Here is an 18,855-nt window from a genome sequence, read left to right as displayed (position 1 = left end):
ATGGTATTAAAGCTGCCTGAGCAGCTTGCTCCTTACCGGTATTACAACATCGGTTCTGTTGCTGCTGTTTTGTAGCAAATCCTACTAAATTCAGGATATTTGTTCACGTGTGAAACTGTACACAACTGCTTGTGCTGCATAACACGGCAACAAAGGCTAATCAGCCATTGACTGTTAAACCCCTTGCAGCAGTTGCACAAATTGTCCATCTCAATTTGTGTGGAAAAAGACAGAAAACACAGAACGAGGGACAGAAATAAAAAAAAATGGAGCGAATGAAACAAAAATCATGGATTTAATTTGGGTTAATTAAAGATGCATGCCACCTGCTCGGCGGAAAATAACGTGGTCGGCACGTGCTCATTATCGGTTGAAGTGAAACAGAGATCTTCTGTGCGGCTCCTATGCCAGGTTTGAGCATCACAATCCCGCTTTATAGTATTCAATTTGCAGTCTGTCTGCTGCTCATTTTCATGTCTGAGACTACCACAGACAAACCCCGACACAAACGTGAACGTAAAATACCAGCAGAATGACCATAGTCAATTACAGATGTGTTGTGTGTTGCAGGAGGAGGTAACACGTATTTGATGTTGTAGATTCACATGAATGGATGAGTGTGCCTTTGTGCCACTAAATTCCTTGCTGTCGGAGGACTTACCCCGCTCGCTGCTTCTTTGACTTGTCTGAGATGCCGTCTCGAGACATGAGCTTGTTAAACACCACGATTCCAATGAGCATATTCACCTGAGGTAGACAGAGGAGAACGTTTGATCAACAAGGCAGTAATGGCTTGCTAACAGGGACGCCCATCCACAGTCACTGTGTACATTCCGAGAGTTCAGCTAAAGTTGAAGGTGACTTTTTAATTGCGTTCCTCACTTCGGACAGAAAATGACACAGGGAGCAGAGTTGATATGTAAGGGCCTCCATGCTTGCTTTATAATGCTCAAAGTAGATTATAAGGTCATGTCTCATTTGGGACTTCATAATTGGCCACTTAGACATGTACAACCTCCAAAGTCAAACCCAATTTGTGCTCTAATGCTAGTTGACTTACAAATTGTCGTACAGTGGAACCTTGGTTAATGTTCGTCCCGGTTAGAATGCGTTTCAGTTGACGTCAAAAATGTACGCCAACATTTTGCCTCGATCCATCCGTGTATTTTTGAGTTATGAGCACACTTCACAACGTATTTTTATCACAAGACAAACCTGTTAGCAGCCCATTACCTTGCTAACAAAATGGAAACTGGACGCAGAAGTCACCTCTGTCGCACGTCTATGATGTCATCAGCGGTTGACCCTGTAGTTCTTTGCTAACTAAAAGTTACAGCTACAAGTGTCTGCTTTTCTTATTGATTACGGCTGCAAAATAACCCACAAAGGAGCCAAAGAAAGTTGAAAATGCCAGCATTTTGAAGAAGAAGCTGAGAAAGACGATTGAATTCAAGAAATAGGTTAAAGCACAACACAAAGGTGTCATATGTGTGAGATCGGATCACGCTTTGCCTCGCTGTCAACAGCTGCAGCTAACTAGCTAGCTAGCTAGAATTATCCGCCTAGCTTCTCATCTTTGGACTCCAAATATGACTTTTTACCGTAGTGACATTTTGCTTTTAAAACAAACATGGTTAGTTTGGAGCTATTTTTCTTTTCCCACGGGGAAGTGGATATTACGTCCATCGGGTACGTAGTAACTTTTTAAGTGTCTACTGTTGTCATTATACTAATTATGTCTTGGCCTCCAAACACTGTGTGTGTTGTTGTTTAATGAACATTATTACCTATTTTCCTTGGAATTGTCTAATGGCGACCCTGTCCACCCTGCATCATAAATAAATGTAAACAATAATAAAAATAAAAATTGTACAGTTAATTCATGATCAGTAACGATATCGGCCGATCTCACTCATGGATGATCGGGATCGGGATCGGAAAACCCTGATCAGAGCATCCCTAACAAAAACATGTTTTGTGTTAACAGTTTTGGGTGTCTACAAGGGATTAATTGGATTTGCATTATTTCTTATGGAGAAACATGTATTATTTGGTTAGAGTACATTTCGGTTTGAGTTTAACCTTCTGGACTGGATTAATGACGCTAATCAAGGTTCCACTGTAATTTCACAAAACGGAGACGGACCAGGAATGTGTATGCAGAGAGAAAGGCATATTAACGCCAATCTATACTACTTTCCATGAAGGCTCCACTGTATTTATTGACTTTATTTGCCAAACTGAAAGACTGTGGCTGTTGGAGAGGGTGACCTATCATATAATCACATCATATTTGTATTAGTCTTTCATTTAGTGTATGCTTTTAGGGTTAAGTGACCTTCTTTATGTTCACAGTTAATTAACATCATAACATACGTTACATATGATACTCCCACACTGAGATCTAAAAACAACCTTTGCCACGTGTAGCCTTCTTCCACTATGGAACCATTAGTGGATTTCATATACTGGCTGAGCACAGTAGAATATTGTACATATTGTACATGTTGTGGTTGTAGTTTGCAACGGTGTACTGCAAGACAATATTCTTTAAAAAAAACCCCAAAAAACCCCCAGATTTCTTCGCTTTTCAGAGCAGCTGCTGGTTGTCCCAATTTCTCCCATGCATTCCCCCTTGGGAACACCTGCGGTACATCGGGCAGATTTTTGTAGCTTGCTAAACACTTATAACACATTTTCCCCTGCTGCATGCTGACAACTTGCCAGATTGTGTGAGGACTTTTGTCAGGTTAGTCATGCCTGGGCCGAGCGCTGCGTGCCAGCATAATCTTGATCTGCTATTTGTCTGAGGTCGGGTTCATTAATTAGAGACAAGTCCTGTGGGAGGAGCCTGTCTCTCTCTGACCGACATCTGCCTCTCAATACACCTTCTTGTTGGGAGGGCACGGACATCCTGACTGGAAACGGTACATCAACACAGGCAAAGAAGAAATGATTGAAGAGATGATTGCTTCAAAGGCCATTTGGAAAATAACTACATGCTAATCGTAAATATTCAGCACAGTCTAACCCAGGGGTGTCCACCGAGGGCCACATACTGAGAAATGAAAGGATGCAAGGGCCACACATGTAGATATGTTAAGACGTTATATAGCTTGGTGATATACTGTAGGTGAAAAGGTGTTTTAGTATGAACTTGGATCTTACTCTTTTTTTTCCCATGTTTGCTGTTGTTTTTTCTTTCATTTTCCAAATATTTCAACTTACTTTTCAAATAATCTTTGTACATTTTCTTTTTGTCATATTATGACTATAGTCCAATAGTATTTTGTTTGTTTATCATAATATTACGAGGAAAATAACACATTTTTCTTTAATATTTCAACTCTATGCTACCAAAATGACATTATATTTCCTCATAATATTACCAGTTTATATTGGTAAAATTACAGCTCTTTTTACGACTTAATTCGGATAATATTTTGACTTTATTCTTTTAACTTTTTCCCCAACCTAATTTTCCTAAAACTCCTTTGTTTTGTTTGTTTTTCAAAATATTATGACTGTCTACACAAATGACCTATTTTTCTTTAATATTCCAGCTCTGTGCTACTAAAATTACATTATTTTTCTATTACGGGTTTATTCTTGTAAAATTGCGACTCTTTCTTGTTAGATTACATTTTTTTCTCTTACTATTTTTACTTTATTCTTGTAAAAATTACTGCTGATTTTACCATTTGGTAAAGTTTTCTTGTTAAATGATATTTTTAGAATGTGCCAATAAAAAATAGCTGCCTGCTACAAATGGCCCTCGGGCTGCACTTTGAACACACCTGGCCTAACCCTTAAAATGCTTGCATGCACAGACTAGCACCTGCTTGCCATGTAGACGTGTGATAGACAGATCAGTGCTTATGTCTGAAAGGAAACAGGAATGCTCGCACACATCCACAACAGTAATAGCAGAGGGAGTAATTACTAAGCTTTGTTTTAGTATTCGGCTAGGATGAATGCTGAAAAACACCATCCAGTGATTCCCTCAGGAAAAATAAACTCATAGAAAGAGCCACATGCAGCAGGCAGCAATATTGAGATATAGTTGCGCAGTCATAAAATATACTGCTTCGGTGGTGCTAATTGCCATAATAATCACAAAGGAAGTTATGTTTTCATTACATCGTTTGCTTGTTTGTTAGCAGGTTTACACAAAAGGTGCTCAACCTAAGTTACATAAAACTTAGTGGGGGCATGGAACATGAAGGATTGTATTACGATATAAAATGTGTCTCTCAATGATTAATGAGTATCTCTTATGATATTTCTGAAGGCCTGCAATTTGGTTTAGTTAGATTTCAACCAATACGTGAAGAAGACACACACTCACCAATACGATGACGGCAGCAGGTCCAACAAAGGCATAAAGCAAACCTCCTTCCAGGGATAACCAGCAGCTAAAAGACATAAAGGACACTGTTACACTTGCTCCTGATAATGAAAATGACACTATATACTATATAAGTGTTAAGTAATAGTGTGATGTGCATTACCTAAATTCTATCCTAACACTTTCCAAAAATGTTGTAAGTAGTGTAAATGCATTGAGATTTAATTAGTTTACCATATTTTCCGGACTTTAAGTGGCACTTTGTTCCATAGTTTGGCTGGTAACTGTGACTTACAGTCAGGTGCCACTTACAGTATATATCATTTTACATGTTTTTAAATGTTAATTCACACTGCGAGAGGCCGCTCTAGTACTAATGCTGATGAAGAACTCAATGGCTTCATTGATGTGGAATGAGATCGGGAGCTTGGTGAAATTGCTTGTTGGACCTACTGGCTTGTTGTGTTAGTTTAGCCTATTCAGCCAACCAGTTGTCCTGTGCGCTATTGTGTAGTCAAATAACTTGCCATTCCAAATTAAATGTCTGTTCTTGGTCTTGAATTTTTACCGCTGCCAAGTGCGAGCGCCGCACGGAGGTTATGTTTTTGCCAGCGTTTATCTGTTTCTTTGCGTTCACAATAACCTAGTTCTGAATGGATTTGGATGAAATTTTCAGGAATTGTTGAAAATGGGATATGGAAGACCTGATTCCATTTTGGGGGTGATCCGGATCACCGTCTGGATACAGGAATTTTTCCTTCAAGGATTCTTTAACATTGCGAGATAGGATCATTTTCAGCATTTGTGCATATAACGCCACAAAAAACGGTCACAGCACTTGGGAAAAAAATACAGGACAAGTTTCCAACAGGTCCTACAAAATATCAGACTGATCCAAAAATTGTAGGATTCTTATTTTGGTGTGAATCACAATATGGGAGGAACTACGGCACTTGGCGGAGGTCTGCGCTCTCCGAGTGCTTCTCCAGTTAAAAATAAATTTCAAAATAAAAGCGACTTATAGTGTAGTGCGACATATGTTTTTTCACTCGTCCTGGCACATCTTTTGACTGATGCAACTTAATAGACTGGAAAATACTGAAAATTTGTCCTCCAGTAATGTTATTGTACTAATGTGTCTCTGTTGTCCTCAAACGCATAATAATAGTAAAATTATTATCTGGTTATTTCTATGATTCTCCTGTACGTTTCCCTCCAACCGACTTATATAACCTGATTTCCTGCTCTGTAATGATTCCATTCACTGGGAATTCTAAAATCAATGCATCTGCAGAGTTGCTACAGCTTATGCATTGCTGTTTTTTACTGCGTCATTCTCAGCCCACCTCCTTTACGTGGTCGTGTATGGCGATGCCATGTGTATCGCATGCTACTCCTACCCTGAGAGGATCCCACCTCCCGTCTATTTGCACAAGCCTGCCACTAATGAAGATGCATTGCTGCAGGGGAGGGATTCGGTCTAATTGCCATTTTCATTCAATCACAATAAATGTTACTACTCTCTTCCATTTGATGTCTCCTTATTGAACCTCTCCATGGTTAAAATGCCATCTGGAAACGATGAGTTAAAGTACCGTGCAGCGTTACGGACCATTTTTCATTCTTTACCGCTCCCTGGAATGTTAATCCTGTCCAAATTAGACGGGAGTGAGAACGGTCGTAGCCTGCGCACTTGAAGTTAAATGCGCCAAAACAAACCTCTCCAATCTGAGCGGCAACGTTCAAATTTGTTTTTCCCAAACTAATGGTGTTTTCATCAGCATTTTCCGTTTGTTTCATTATTTCCAATCTGGTCACGACTATTTGCCAAATTAGAGACGAAAATCGAATTGTCAGTGCTCATGAAAACATAAATGATATGCAGTCATTTTGTGCATTTCAGTAGGCACTTGCTGTACAAACTACTGCATACCAGCAGATTATAAAGTTACTTGTCCGTACCCATTTTGTGCCAAGCAAAAAGGTGAGGACATGTGGAGAGGACATGATACTCACTAGCTGGCTGTGCCATAACCTCTTGCTCTGGTGAACCCGACCGACACCGCTACAACTAAGGCTGGAAGACCTACAAGACAAAACGACAAAGGAATTCAATAGGTGACGGCAAGAATGAAGGATTTTCTTCTCCAAAAATCCCATTTTGTATGTGAAAGCACATGTGACTGCTGATGTGTAGGTACGTGCTTTGCATGTGCTCCCTGAGCCTGAGGTCATGCTGCAGGCGGTAGTTATTGATCACAACACAGTCCAAGTTGCACTGGCATCTTTCATTTCAGAATTATCTACAATACAACTGACTGAGGAGGAGTATAACGTATAAATCAAAGGGTTGCATATCAGGGTGTGCATAATACAGACAAGTGTGAGAATGAATGTCACACCGTGACACCATGAACTATGCTCGGCCCATAATGAGCTTGTTTCTGAAATATTCATGTAATTAACAAAGCTGTGATTATGGCCGCCAATGAAAAGTAATTACAACAAGACACACTAACAAATAAGTCGGCAGGGGAGCCAGGCTGGTGCACGGAAATATTTTAATTAGACAACATCAGTCTAACAATGTGTATAATAAAAAAAAAATAACGTACACCTATAGGTCTTGTGCACACACCGTGCAGATAATCTGACACGAAAGCGAGTTCCGGATCACTTGTTTCCATGGTAACCCATTTCAATCACATAATTTGGGGAGAAAATTGCAAAGTGGATGGTCGGTGGATAAGGTCTGCTCTACTGGTCTGATTGTTTCATGCACTTTATGCGTTTTTGCAAAGTCTCTTGTGTATTTCTATTGCTCAGCCTCACACACACACACAGGGTCAGTATCTGTCAATCTGTGACTGTACAAACAGGTATACATTCTGCCTCCTCTCTATCAGGGAAGGGCATCAGCAGGGTGGCTGATTAGACCGCTGGGATCAATATGCAGTGGAATGGAATGAAGAGGTGATGCTGGTTAATTCAAGCGTCCTTTCCAAGCATCTTGGCACTGTTGTGAAGATCTTATCGTGTGTTGATTATCCTTACATTGCTGTAGTACATTGAAGGGGAAAAGACACAGCATACAGGAGACATCCGGGTGACGCGGAGCTGAATAGACTTGAGGTGATTCCCTCGATGGATATTAAAAGCCTCGCCGGCCATTGTGCGCAAGCATTTGTGCATCCATGTCTGGCTATAAATTATATTAGAAAGTATGATGAACGCCTTTTGGTAAATTGGATCCACACCAATGCAATTTGCATCGCACAGCGAAGACGGAGGGGGAAAAAAGCGATACAAATGAGAATCGAGCAAATGAAGGGTTTTACGCATTATGCTGGCAACAATTTCGACACTGCTAGGACATAATCGGTTACATTTTTATGTAAAATGTCTTTGTGCCGCTGCTCTCCATCACTGCCTTCTGTCACCCAGTGGCAGCTCAGTCAGCATCCAAGTCATAAAAAGCAACGTCAAATTCTCGTATGATTAGAGCTCCAGCTGCCTTAAACCCAACAGCAAAGGTTTACATCAAGGTTCAAGGCCCCCTATTAACTCATTCAATACCAAAGACGTACTTCTACGTTTTTATAAACCCGAACGCCTGATCCCAAAGACGTATTATACGTATTTTACATTTTTTTGCACGAGAGGCAAAAAGAGGTGATGATGCAACTCTCCACTAGCGCATTTCACTTCAGAGCACATAAAAACGGCCACAAGGGGGCAGAAGCGCATTTGATAAGAGCTTGGCAGGAATCATGTTAAAGGACAAATCACACATGACAGGAAGGAGGAGGTGAGAGAGCATGGTGGAGTGTAGTGTGTGGAAGGTTACGTACTGTAGGGAAATATTAACGCATGCACACGCACGCACAAGCGCGCACGCGTGTACACACATGCACGCACATAGTTCAGTTCCAAACCAAATGTGAAAATTGTGAATAGTTCATGGCATGGTGTTATAGTTGCAAATACGTTATTTTGATGTAAAACAACCCCTTTTTGTGATATTTGAGCTGTCACAAAAGCAAAAAAATATTTGTGTCAAAGGGAAAGTTATGCTGGAAATGCATCTTTTTCATAAAAAGCTGGTTTTCTGCATTTACTAGTCGGGAACTGATATTTTCTTGAAAATGACCTACGTTCTACTGCTGATTGCTAAAAGCAGGCTTTGCCACACATCCTAAAATAAAGCCTGAAGCGCTGCCAACTCGTCAGTCAGCTACAGACATGGAAGTAGTGAGGGCCGCCTACTGAAAAATCAAAGGACGCAGAGGCCACTTACCCACCCATGTTATATATTTTTCAAGAAAAACAGCCTCCATCTGAAGTTTTGTGTTTGTATTGAAGTTAATGTGATCCTTTTCTCCTTACATCCACTTTTTTCCCTCTCAAATATTTCAACTATATTCTATCATATTCTTTCTCATAATATTATGACTTTATCCCAAAATATTCTGATTTAATTCTTGTAACATACATTTTTTCCAACCTTAATTTGCCAAATGTTACATATTTATTCTTTGTTTTGTTTCTTTATTCTTTTTCCCATTAAAAAAGCATCCTTTTTTATATTTCAACATCTTTCAATTAAAATTTTATTTCCTCGTATTACGGTTTTATTGTTGCAGTTGACTTTTTCTTGAAAGATTACCACTTTATAGTATAACTAGTATAACTTTATTCTCCTAATATCTTGACTAGTCTTGTTTTTTCTGTTATTATATTTATATGTATTTATTTATTATATTCATTTGCATTTTTTAAAGTTTTTTGTTTCATGGTATTTTTCCAATGTTCCAAGGGCCATTAAAAGAAAAAAAAAAAAACAGTTGTGGGCCACAAATGGCTCCTGGCCCGCACTTTGAACACCCATCCATCCATCAATTCATTTTTCATGCCGCTTATCCTCGCTTTGAACACCCCTGGTCTAAATTCCTGCATCAAAAGCCCATAATGTTCCAATGCATTATCCTGGGACCTTATTTAAAATTTATGTGGAGTGAATAGCACAAAAATATTACATTCGGAAGCTGAAGCAAGTTAGCTGTAAATATGGTAAATACTATAGCAAAAAATGTTGCCACATCTTATGTATTAAAATTCACAGTCTCGCCACTTTTGTCAGCACAAATGACGAGATAAAATCTGTTTTTGTCATAAAACACCAATTTGACAAAGAGATGAAAGCGTGCACAAACGCGGCACCTCTTTGCGATTGTATTTTGTCTGCTTGAACTGCGCCTCTGATGGGAAAAATCTCTGGTTCGAGTTGCCTCTTATCTTTGCCAGTAATGAGAGCTGCTGGCTCTTGGGCAAGGTATATAGATTTATAGATCCTGTGTGATGATTGAAAAACAACAACTTCACAACAGATGGGGTGGGGCCCATGACACCGGGGTACAATTAGCGCATTGCAGGTTCAATTTTCCAAGAGAAAGCGTTGCTTTTATTTCCATTCATACGTTTATCGCACCCGCGTTGCATCAGCATGCCTTTCATAATTATATCTGACTTTCTGGGATGTTTGTGTTCATACAGTCGGTAATGAGCAACTGTAGGTCTACGAGTTTGCAACCCAATCATTAATTCAGACTGTATGACTGCATGACTGTACATTTATTTACTGGGCAACGAGAAATTTGAAATGGCAAAAAGAAACAATTTAAACAAGTCACCCTAAAGACTACAAATCAAGTGCAACAAGAAATCTTGTGTGGGTTGTTTGTGCGTTTTGTCTTTGCTCACCCCAGCCGAGGCACAGAAAGCGCTTGCGAATGAGTCGTGACCTCACTTTGCCGATGACCGCCAGGTAAGACTGCCAAGCCTCCGTCAGCACCCAGCAGAAAGAGGCCAAGAAGAAGAAATGGAGAAAGGCAGCAGTCATGGTACATAGGCCCTAAGGGGAGGGCAAAAAAATACTTAACCATGTGTAAAATGTGACTAAAAGCATGCAACAATTCAAAAATATATTCAGAAATATTGCTTAAACTGATCTAAACATTGCCAAACTGCAATATATTATTCTGATTTTCCAAGAAGTTAATAACGATTTTGTGGAAAACTGCAGGCAAATACTGAAATCATTTCTCACCACAAGTTCATCTATAATGGACTTTATCAAACCGAGAGGAACCCTGAGTGAGTTGAATGAGCTGAGGCCGTGAATGTGTCCTGACTGCTGATTGGATGAGCCAGAAAAACGGAGGGGGAGATGGCTGCTGCTGTACGACTATGGTTGTTTGGCGCGGTTGTTCATTTCAGTAAAGTGATTGTTGATTGAGCGCCTCTTTGTCATTATCACAATGTCCTGGGCAAAAGCTACAGTATTTTATATCCACACAAAAACATCACAATCTGTGAGATGTGTAACCGGGAAGAGTTTGCAGCTGTGAAAGGGGCACATTACACGTTTCCCAGCATGCTTTGCTGTACTTAGAACCACTTAACATCACTTCACTGGCTTATGCCTCTTTAAGGCTGTCTTTAATTTTGTACAAAGGCAACTTATTGTCACTTTGAGTCTGAATCTGGTACCTTTAGTAGCTAATGGTTGTGCAATTAGTGCTATAAATAGTCCAGTAATGCTATAGGAGCAGGTGAAACTGAAAGAATTACTGTAATGTGCAGAGCGTCATAAGGACTTTGTTTCTTGAGGTCCACAATGTGAGCTGGTTCACTGGTATTTTCCAAACAGTTTCCGGGCGACACAAAATTGGAGCCTGTGTGTGGCTAGAACATACGTTCTAGGACAGGGGTCTTCAATTCTAATTGAGTAAACCCAGTTTACACTGCATGTAAATCTAGTTGCCATGCATGCAAGCATGTACCCTTTTGTATGCGTTTGTTTACTTTTGACAGGGTCTTACCTTGCTGAGTGTTTGTGATTGTCCCACCAAAATCAATAAATTGGAGGCCAGGATGGAGAGGCAGAAGTTCACCAAGATGATGGACCTCTCCGAGCGGATATACCTACAAGGAGCAGAACAAGACTGAAACGCATCTTCTAGTTTCTTTGTTATGTAGATGTTATTTTATTTATTTATTTTTTTTAAAGGGTATTCATATAGGTGAATGTGACATAAAATAAATTAACTGTTCATGTAAATTCAGCAACGGTTATTTGGATTTTTTTTGGTTTTTTTTTTAAATGGTAATGGTTTAAAGTTAAAAGTAAAGAGTTAGTCATTTTGTAGTTGTCGAATAGGTATCTTTTGATTGGAAATGACCTAAAATTTAGGGCAAAAGATTGTAAAAGATGTGTGAGAGATCCATCCATCCATCCATCCATCCATCCATTTTCTATGCCGTTCATCCTCATTACGGTCGCGGAGGTATGCTGGAGCCTATCCCAGCTGACTTGGGGCGAGAGGTGGGGTACACCCTGGACTGGTCGCCAGCCAATCACAGGGCACATAGAAACAAACAAGCATTCACACTCACATTCATACCTATGGACAATTGAGAGTCGCCAATTAACCTAACATGCATGTTTTTGGAATGTGGGAGGAAACCGGAGCACCAGGAGAAAACACACGCACGGGGAGAACATGCAAACTCCACACAGATTGGAACACAGATCATCTGACTGTGTGGCCAACATGCTAACCACTCGGCCCCCGTGCTTGAGAGATATTAATGAAAAATCATTTATCATGTTTTGATAAAATGTGAGGAAACACAATCTATTGGGCCATTCTAAAGGATCAGTGTAAATGATCTAAATGACACACATGAGTGTCAAAAGAATGTAAAAGACGTGTGTAAGGGATATTAATGAAAAAAAATCATTTAAAATGATTAATAGCTCTTATCTTTTCAGAAAATTCAAGGAAACTTCATTTTTGGACCATTCTACAGTACTGTAATAATGAAAGTAGCAACAAGACACTTTGTTGTGTTATTTTCAGCTCCTGATCTTAATATGAATGCATGCCATAACCCTAACCCAAATGTCACCATATACAGTAGTCAACATATGTAGTATTGTGGATAGCATTGTTGATGTTGCTTCAGCCACAAAGTGTTTAACTGAAGTATAATTTCCTGCTCCAACTGTAAAGAAAATACATGGGTGTGCTGTACCTGCACATAGAGTAAGAATCTAGAGCTGCCAAATATTCTAAGCATCCCCGCCTCCAGTGGATTCTATGTGGTGCGCGACTTAACACAATGTTAAGTTACACTTGCATAAAGCCATTAAAAACGAGCGGAATGTTTGTGCAAATACCTCCAGAAGGCAGCATAGATAAGAAGCAGGATGAGCAGAGCGGTGCACGAGACCCCACAGCCCACCATGAGGGGCACTGAGGGCATGCTGGTGGGACCCATTTCCTGAAGCAAGCAAAAAAAAGGAGACAAAAAAAAGAGTAGTTCATTGTTACTAAAGAGTATCATCTCATAAACATACCTCCAGACTGCTTGTGTTTGGCTATTGATGCACTGTCACGTGGCCTCTCTCCAGGGATGGGCTGTAGAAAGGAATGATGCTGCCAGTACACTACACACCCTGCTGCCTCCCAAATGGGCTTGATGTTTGGCCCATGTTTAAGTTCTCAATCACACAATTTACTCCCTCAGGTGACTCGCCCTCCCTTTCATCAAGATTTATCTCTGTACACACACACACACACACATACGCACTGTGCAAGGTGTCTTAATGCAAATAAAGGACATAGAGCCACGCATACATTCAACGGCCTGGGCGTGGGTGCCAAGTAATTGAAAGGCTGGATGCCCGTGAGCGTCTGCTCAAGATTAGTTAAGAAAAAAAAGTAGTTCAGTGAGAGATGGAGTGAGAAGAGTTGAGGGCAGGTAAGGGAAGAAACATGTAGAAAAGAAGAAAAAAAAGAGAGACAAAGCTTGTCTTCTTAGGTGTATTTTTTTCTTCCATGCCCATCAAAGGAAGCCCATTTCTCAAGAGGAGAGTGGAATAGAGCTGGAATATCAATATGACACACGTACAAACATACTTGAGGAGGAGGAGGGCAGGGCAAAGGAGATCAAAATCCTCCTCACATATCCTATGGGTGTCTGTTTCTGCAAATATTAACTCTAATAATAATCTTGTAGACATACAGTACCCTATATGGGCCATTCCACAGTATTGGTGCAGACTGGAAATATAGATTTCTAAAAGTAGACTTTAATGATTTAAATTCTTCAGAAATGTTGTCAGCGGGCGCCAGTAATGTTACATTGAAGAGACCTTCATGCTGCATGCAGTCAGCCGTGGCATGTCCGACATGAAAAAAAGTTCTCCTCCCATTCCGTGTGGAAGTGGTGAATTATCGGCATATTACTTTGTCCTTCTACCTCACTCCGTTTGAAACCCTTTATTAAGTTTAGAATAAACAAATTGGCAGCTAACTAGTTAGCTCGGGAGCATGCTATGTTTAAAGCGGTGCTCGTCTCCTGTGTCCCTGCAGTGATCCCGTAGCTTGCACATTACAGTTGAGCAATATGTTGTAAAAAAAAAAAAAGAATAATAGGAGTGTAAAGGTGACAATAGGAGTGTTATTTCATGTCTACAGGGCTCTAATAATGGTATAAATCGTATTTAGAAGGTTTTCTATGCTAACTATGTGTCCTTCATCAATATTGAAGCACACTTTGCAAAAATTCACTTATCGCAGTTGGGTCTGGAAGCAAGTAATTGTGATAAACGAGGGAGGGCTGTGTAGCTCTCTCATTGTATCAACAAAGCTGATCATTTTGTCAAGGCAAAATTATGGATACAGCTTTTTTTCTTTTTTTTTTTTTTTTAGAGGTTTGAACAAATCAAATATAGAGAATGCACAAAGTAAGGGATACTCCTACTCTTAAATTAGCCTATACCAGCCAAGGAATTATGTAATGTATTCAATTTACATGCACAAATTGTCCCTCAGTTCTCCAATGTGTCAATTTGTCCAACAGCATTTTCCTAATTGGTTAGGCAAAATGGGGGTGAGGCTATTATGCGTCTATTTTTGTTAGTACAAAGAAGCAAATAGAAATTGGGACCACAGGCTACAGCGTCGCGCAAATGTCTTTTTGCAACGGCATGGACTATTTGTCACTAATTTAATTTGCTTACTGTACGAGTGTAAGGAGAAAATAGAATAAAACACAGCCACACAGATTAGAAAGCATGCCTGGCTTTGCTGGATATGACCGTGCTCCCCTGCCTGGGCCGACCATGCGATGGAGAAGATAGCTATTTTCAGCCCAGGAAGTTTAACCTACTTATCTTCGCTCACTCACGTCCCCGCCTTCTGCCCACCCCGCACCACCGTCAAATCCGTCTTTTTATCGCCATCTCATTCCTTCCTCACCCATGTCACTCTCACCTTCGCTGTCACTCCCAGCTATGACTTACTACTAGTTTTCACTCCACTCGGCTTTTTAACTCACAGTTACTAATTCTGTGTACTGTGCTCGTGCAAATGCGTCTGCCATGTTGGTGGGATAAGAGGATTTAAATTCTCTGCAAGACATGCTGGGTTAAACACTCCACTGTTATAGTGCGACTCCTGTGTGGCATAGCTTACTGTGGTTAGTTGTCTTTCAAAACACTTTTCAGTAATTTCAGAATGATTGGTTGTCCTTGAAACTACTAAACATGAGCTATGGCTGGCTGCTCTTCCCCCCCCCCCCGTTGCCAATATTTATTTATTTTACATACAGATGCCAAGCAGCAATGCCAAGCCTCATAAATAACTAGCATAAACCAGTTTAGAATGTTTAATGGAGGCTAAATAAAGTTTGGGCGTCAAGCAGAAGCAATAAATACTAAAAAACTAAGCCAGCAAAAAAAAATATTTTATTTTTATGTTTAATTCTAATTTTTTTTTTTTTTATTTATTTTTTGGCATTGTAGTGATTCAACAGCCCCCAATTTCACAATTTTAGTGAAATTGGGGACGTTTATTTTTAACGTCTGTATGATTATGAATGATTTATAAAAACATAATTTATAATATATTTACAATATAAGTTATAATTTATTTATCTATGTTACACTGTAATGTATTTAATATTATATTTAGAAATTCTGAGAATGAAGCACTTTTTCACAATCAAATCTCACCACAAACCTAGCAAAACATGCCTATAGTTTTTCTATTATACTTAAGTCTTTAGTTCTTTCTTCTCGTGGAAATCAAACGGCCCCATAAGTTTGTCAGTGAAATTCTGAAAAAAAATTGCTTTATTATTATTTTTTTTAGGTCTACGAGAACGAGACGAGATGAGATTTTAACTTTACTTTTATGAAAAAAAAATAACTTGAAATATACAGTATATACAGTATAAATGTGAAAAAAATTACAAATATAAAACATCTATGATAATATATTGCAATCTACTAATATGTCTACTACGTTACACTCTTCCGCACTCTGACAAAAGGGTTCACGCCGTTAATGCCGTTGTTCTATGGAACAAACGTGCCAAGTTGTTGGAACAATGCACAGAGTGAACTCTCTTCCTGCCTGTCTGGAGGCGAGAGACGAGGAAAACAGACAATATATTGAGTTAATTTAATTACATGTGTGATTAATTAATGTATTGATTATCTGCAGTTTTTTTCTGAACGAGAAATCTTGTCACATTTTAATCTTGCGAGATCTTGTGACATCATAGTTTTTCCTATTTAGAATAGGTATTAACATTTGAAATCATGTATTTATGTTATGGGATTTTATTCTTTGTGTTGTGATTCAATAGTTCAATCACACAATTCTAGCCTTAAACCCCAGAGCTCTGGCTCTTGAGAATAATCCTGTGTCAACACAACTGTATAGAGCGTTCTAATTCACAAATGTTAAATTGACATTTATTATGCCGATAGCGCCCTCCAACTCCAAATCCCATGATCTCTATGAGGACTGGCGAGGCAATGAGTCCAGACACATCCGCGGAGTTTGCGTTCCCACGGCAGTCATTTTGGGAATCAAGTTGGCTCGGCTTTATTGCATGGCGGTGTGACCTTAATCAATCAACTCTTCCAGGCTTCTGTTTCGGTGATAGAAGGTCTCGACAGACACACACACAGAATACACAAACTGGAATCTCAAAGGCTATAGAGAGTAAACAGGATTAACCGGCTGTCCCTCACTCCACTGTAAAGACAGCAGTACTTCTCAATCCCTCCTGTCACACTCTCCTCCCTTCCTATATTTTCTATTAAACAAGGAGGTTAATCTGCAGGCCTCCACCCCTTTTGTCCTTGTAGCGCCGTGTCCTGAACTTAACTGTCTGGACAAAAAACTCAAGCACCACATGTGTATGCGGTGTGTGAACCGTCCGGATCAGACCTGTATCATGTGTGCAGCCTAATTAATTCAGTCGATCCCTCTTCGTTTAAGAGAATCCAATCTCCGCTGAAATAGAAAGCTTACTCTGGAGGACCCTAAAGCGACATTGTGCAGTCAGCCGCTCCTGACTGAGTACCATCGACACAAAAGGTACTGACCCATACCTTCTGGTCCTAAGTACTAGCTTTAATGGTGTTCTGGAGCTGATTGATGAATGGCTAACGACTAACAAACTCCTCACACAAATGTCACAAAAGTCAATGTGCGTTCACCCCCAATGTGCCCTTGCTCACTCAACACGAACGACCTGGGGGCTATGATAAATATAATAGTTGGACGAAAGTATCGGGATATCGTATGCCGCTAGGAAGTGAAAATGAAAGAAACTACAGGTGGTCCTCTGTTTATGGTGTTCCGTGTTGCAATGTTTTGTGATTAGGAACGTGTGCCCATAAATTAATCACGGCAGTGGCGTAAGAATACATTATGTGCTCAATTATGGCTGCCCTTGTCTCAATCGCTTGCCTTTTGATAAAGATTTGATTGTAAAGTCTACGCGGATGTTGTACGCATGACAAGGAGATGGTAAATCAACAATCTCTTTATTGCAAATGTAACGGATGCCAGCCGATGCAGCTGCGCTAGTGTATGTTGGTAAAACCTCACTCCCTCGGCCTTAAGAGCTGCGCTGAACGCTCGGTCGACAGTCTGGGCTTTTGTCCGTCTCCCATTCCGAAGGTCCTGTGTTCGGTCCCCGTTGAAGCAGGCGGGTTACGCAAAAACAAAACACGTCATTCTTGGTCGAACCACGCCAAAAGAACATCAGCAAACTCAACTGTCCTCCGTCCTCCACATAAAATCATAAAGCCCACACATACAGTAGGTCACTGCAGTATCCTTGAGCATGTTAAAGGATATGCTCCTATGAAACTGACAGTAATAAGTAAGCTTTTAGTTAGTTTAACTTAATTCTTGTATTTTGTGTTTTTGTTTCTGTATTTTGTGTCCATGTTTTCAGAGCAAAGTGTGAGTGACTTAAATGTTAATTGAGGTATGAGTTACGACTTGCACTAAAATTTGTCTTAGAACACAGGAACCGAACCCTTTACCACCTGTATCGCCTTTACGGCTGGAAAGACTTTCCACAAGACGTTGGAGAGTGCAATCAGAGGTCACTGATGTTCAATAAAATCGAGGGCCTGGCTCACACTGATATTTACGATGGGTTTTAATGGGGTTACGGTCAAGGGCCAGCCTTGTTCAAACTCATCCAAGCATGGTTTTATAGAGTTTGCTTTGTGCACAGGAGAATGTAGAATTAGGGGCTTTCCAGAAACTGTTTCCCCAAAGTGGGAAACATTGAATTACCCAAAACGTACTGGCAATATGAAGAATTATGAGTCAGGGGTCTCGTCCAATCCGCAAGGTTCAGTATACGGAGGTAAAGTTGTGTACAGTAAAGCTGAGATAGCTACGGTAAATAGCTGAAGCTCATTGCCATGGCAACAAATGCATCCTCACTCTTTCAGTTCATCCAGCTCCTTCTCCTCCTCTCGCTTTCTCTAAAAACTGACACCCTCGTGCCTCTTCTTTCTTGTTCATCTCCGACCCCCCAAAGTCCTCCATTCCTCAGCATCTCCTTTCCATCTGCGTGACACCTGCAGTTACACTCTATGGATCTGCGTGTTGTTTTTCTGGCTCCATTTTAACCATCAACAGAGGGAACGCTGGAAAACTGCCAAAACCACGTACAACCAACCCTCATACAAGCACACACACACGGAACACCTACACTTTAGTCAATGCTAAAGGCAGGTGAGAGAAGCGAGGAAAAAGTAAGGCTGAAAGTTATCCGAGTGGGGTTGACAGCAAAACGCATGCTGAAAATGTGAACTACTCTATGGGAAAAGGTATGACAAACCGCTGTGCTATACAATGTATTAACTGGTGAAAATGGGCACAGCGGGTGGTAGAGGAGGTAAACCATTATGCTGGAAGGTCTTTGTAAAGTCCATTAGCACCCTACAAGCGAGCGGGTCAATCTATAAGATCACATTATAGCCCCAAACCGCTAAAAAGCCTTTTTCTGTCACGTCAAACACACGGCACAAGCCGCGTGCTCCATTTATGACAGGTTACAGGCAAGAACACACACACTTTCCTTTCATCCATCACATTCACACAAACAAATTATTG

General features: G+C 40.2%; 1 protein-coding gene across 16 annotated transcripts in view; it reads right to left on the bottom strand.

Moving 5' to 3' along the window:
• The window catches only part of adgrb2 (adhesion G protein-coupled receptor B2), a 468,300-nt gene that overhangs the window by 44,226 nt on the left and 405,219 nt on the right, over positions 1 to 18,855 (bottom strand). For all 16 annotated transcript variants that reach the window (XM_054763627.1, XM_054763619.1, XM_054763622.1 and 13 more), the window contains 6 exons: positions 12,591 to 12,694; positions 11,230 to 11,332; positions 10,109 to 10,259; positions 6,365 to 6,434; positions 4,349 to 4,415; positions 662 to 747 (listed from right to left, as the gene is read on the bottom strand). In XM_054763627.1, the coding sequence (XP_054619602.1) occupies positions 662 to 747; positions 4,349 to 4,415; positions 6,365 to 6,434; positions 10,109 to 10,259; positions 11,230 to 11,332; positions 12,591 to 12,694 (581 nt within the window). The remainder of the gene's footprint in view (positions 1 to 661; positions 748 to 4,348; positions 4,416 to 6,364; positions 6,435 to 10,108; positions 10,260 to 11,229; positions 11,333 to 12,590; positions 12,695 to 18,855) is intronic.

The sequence above is a fragment of the Dunckerocampus dactyliophorus genome, chromosome 20, assembly GCF_027744805.1.
Source record: "Dunckerocampus dactyliophorus isolate RoL2022-P2 chromosome 20, RoL_Ddac_1.1, whole genome shotgun sequence".
Taxonomy (NCBI): domain Eukaryota; kingdom Metazoa; phylum Chordata; class Actinopteri; order Syngnathiformes; family Syngnathidae; genus Dunckerocampus; species Dunckerocampus dactyliophorus.
This window is presented reverse-complemented; position numbering and strand designations above follow the sequence as displayed.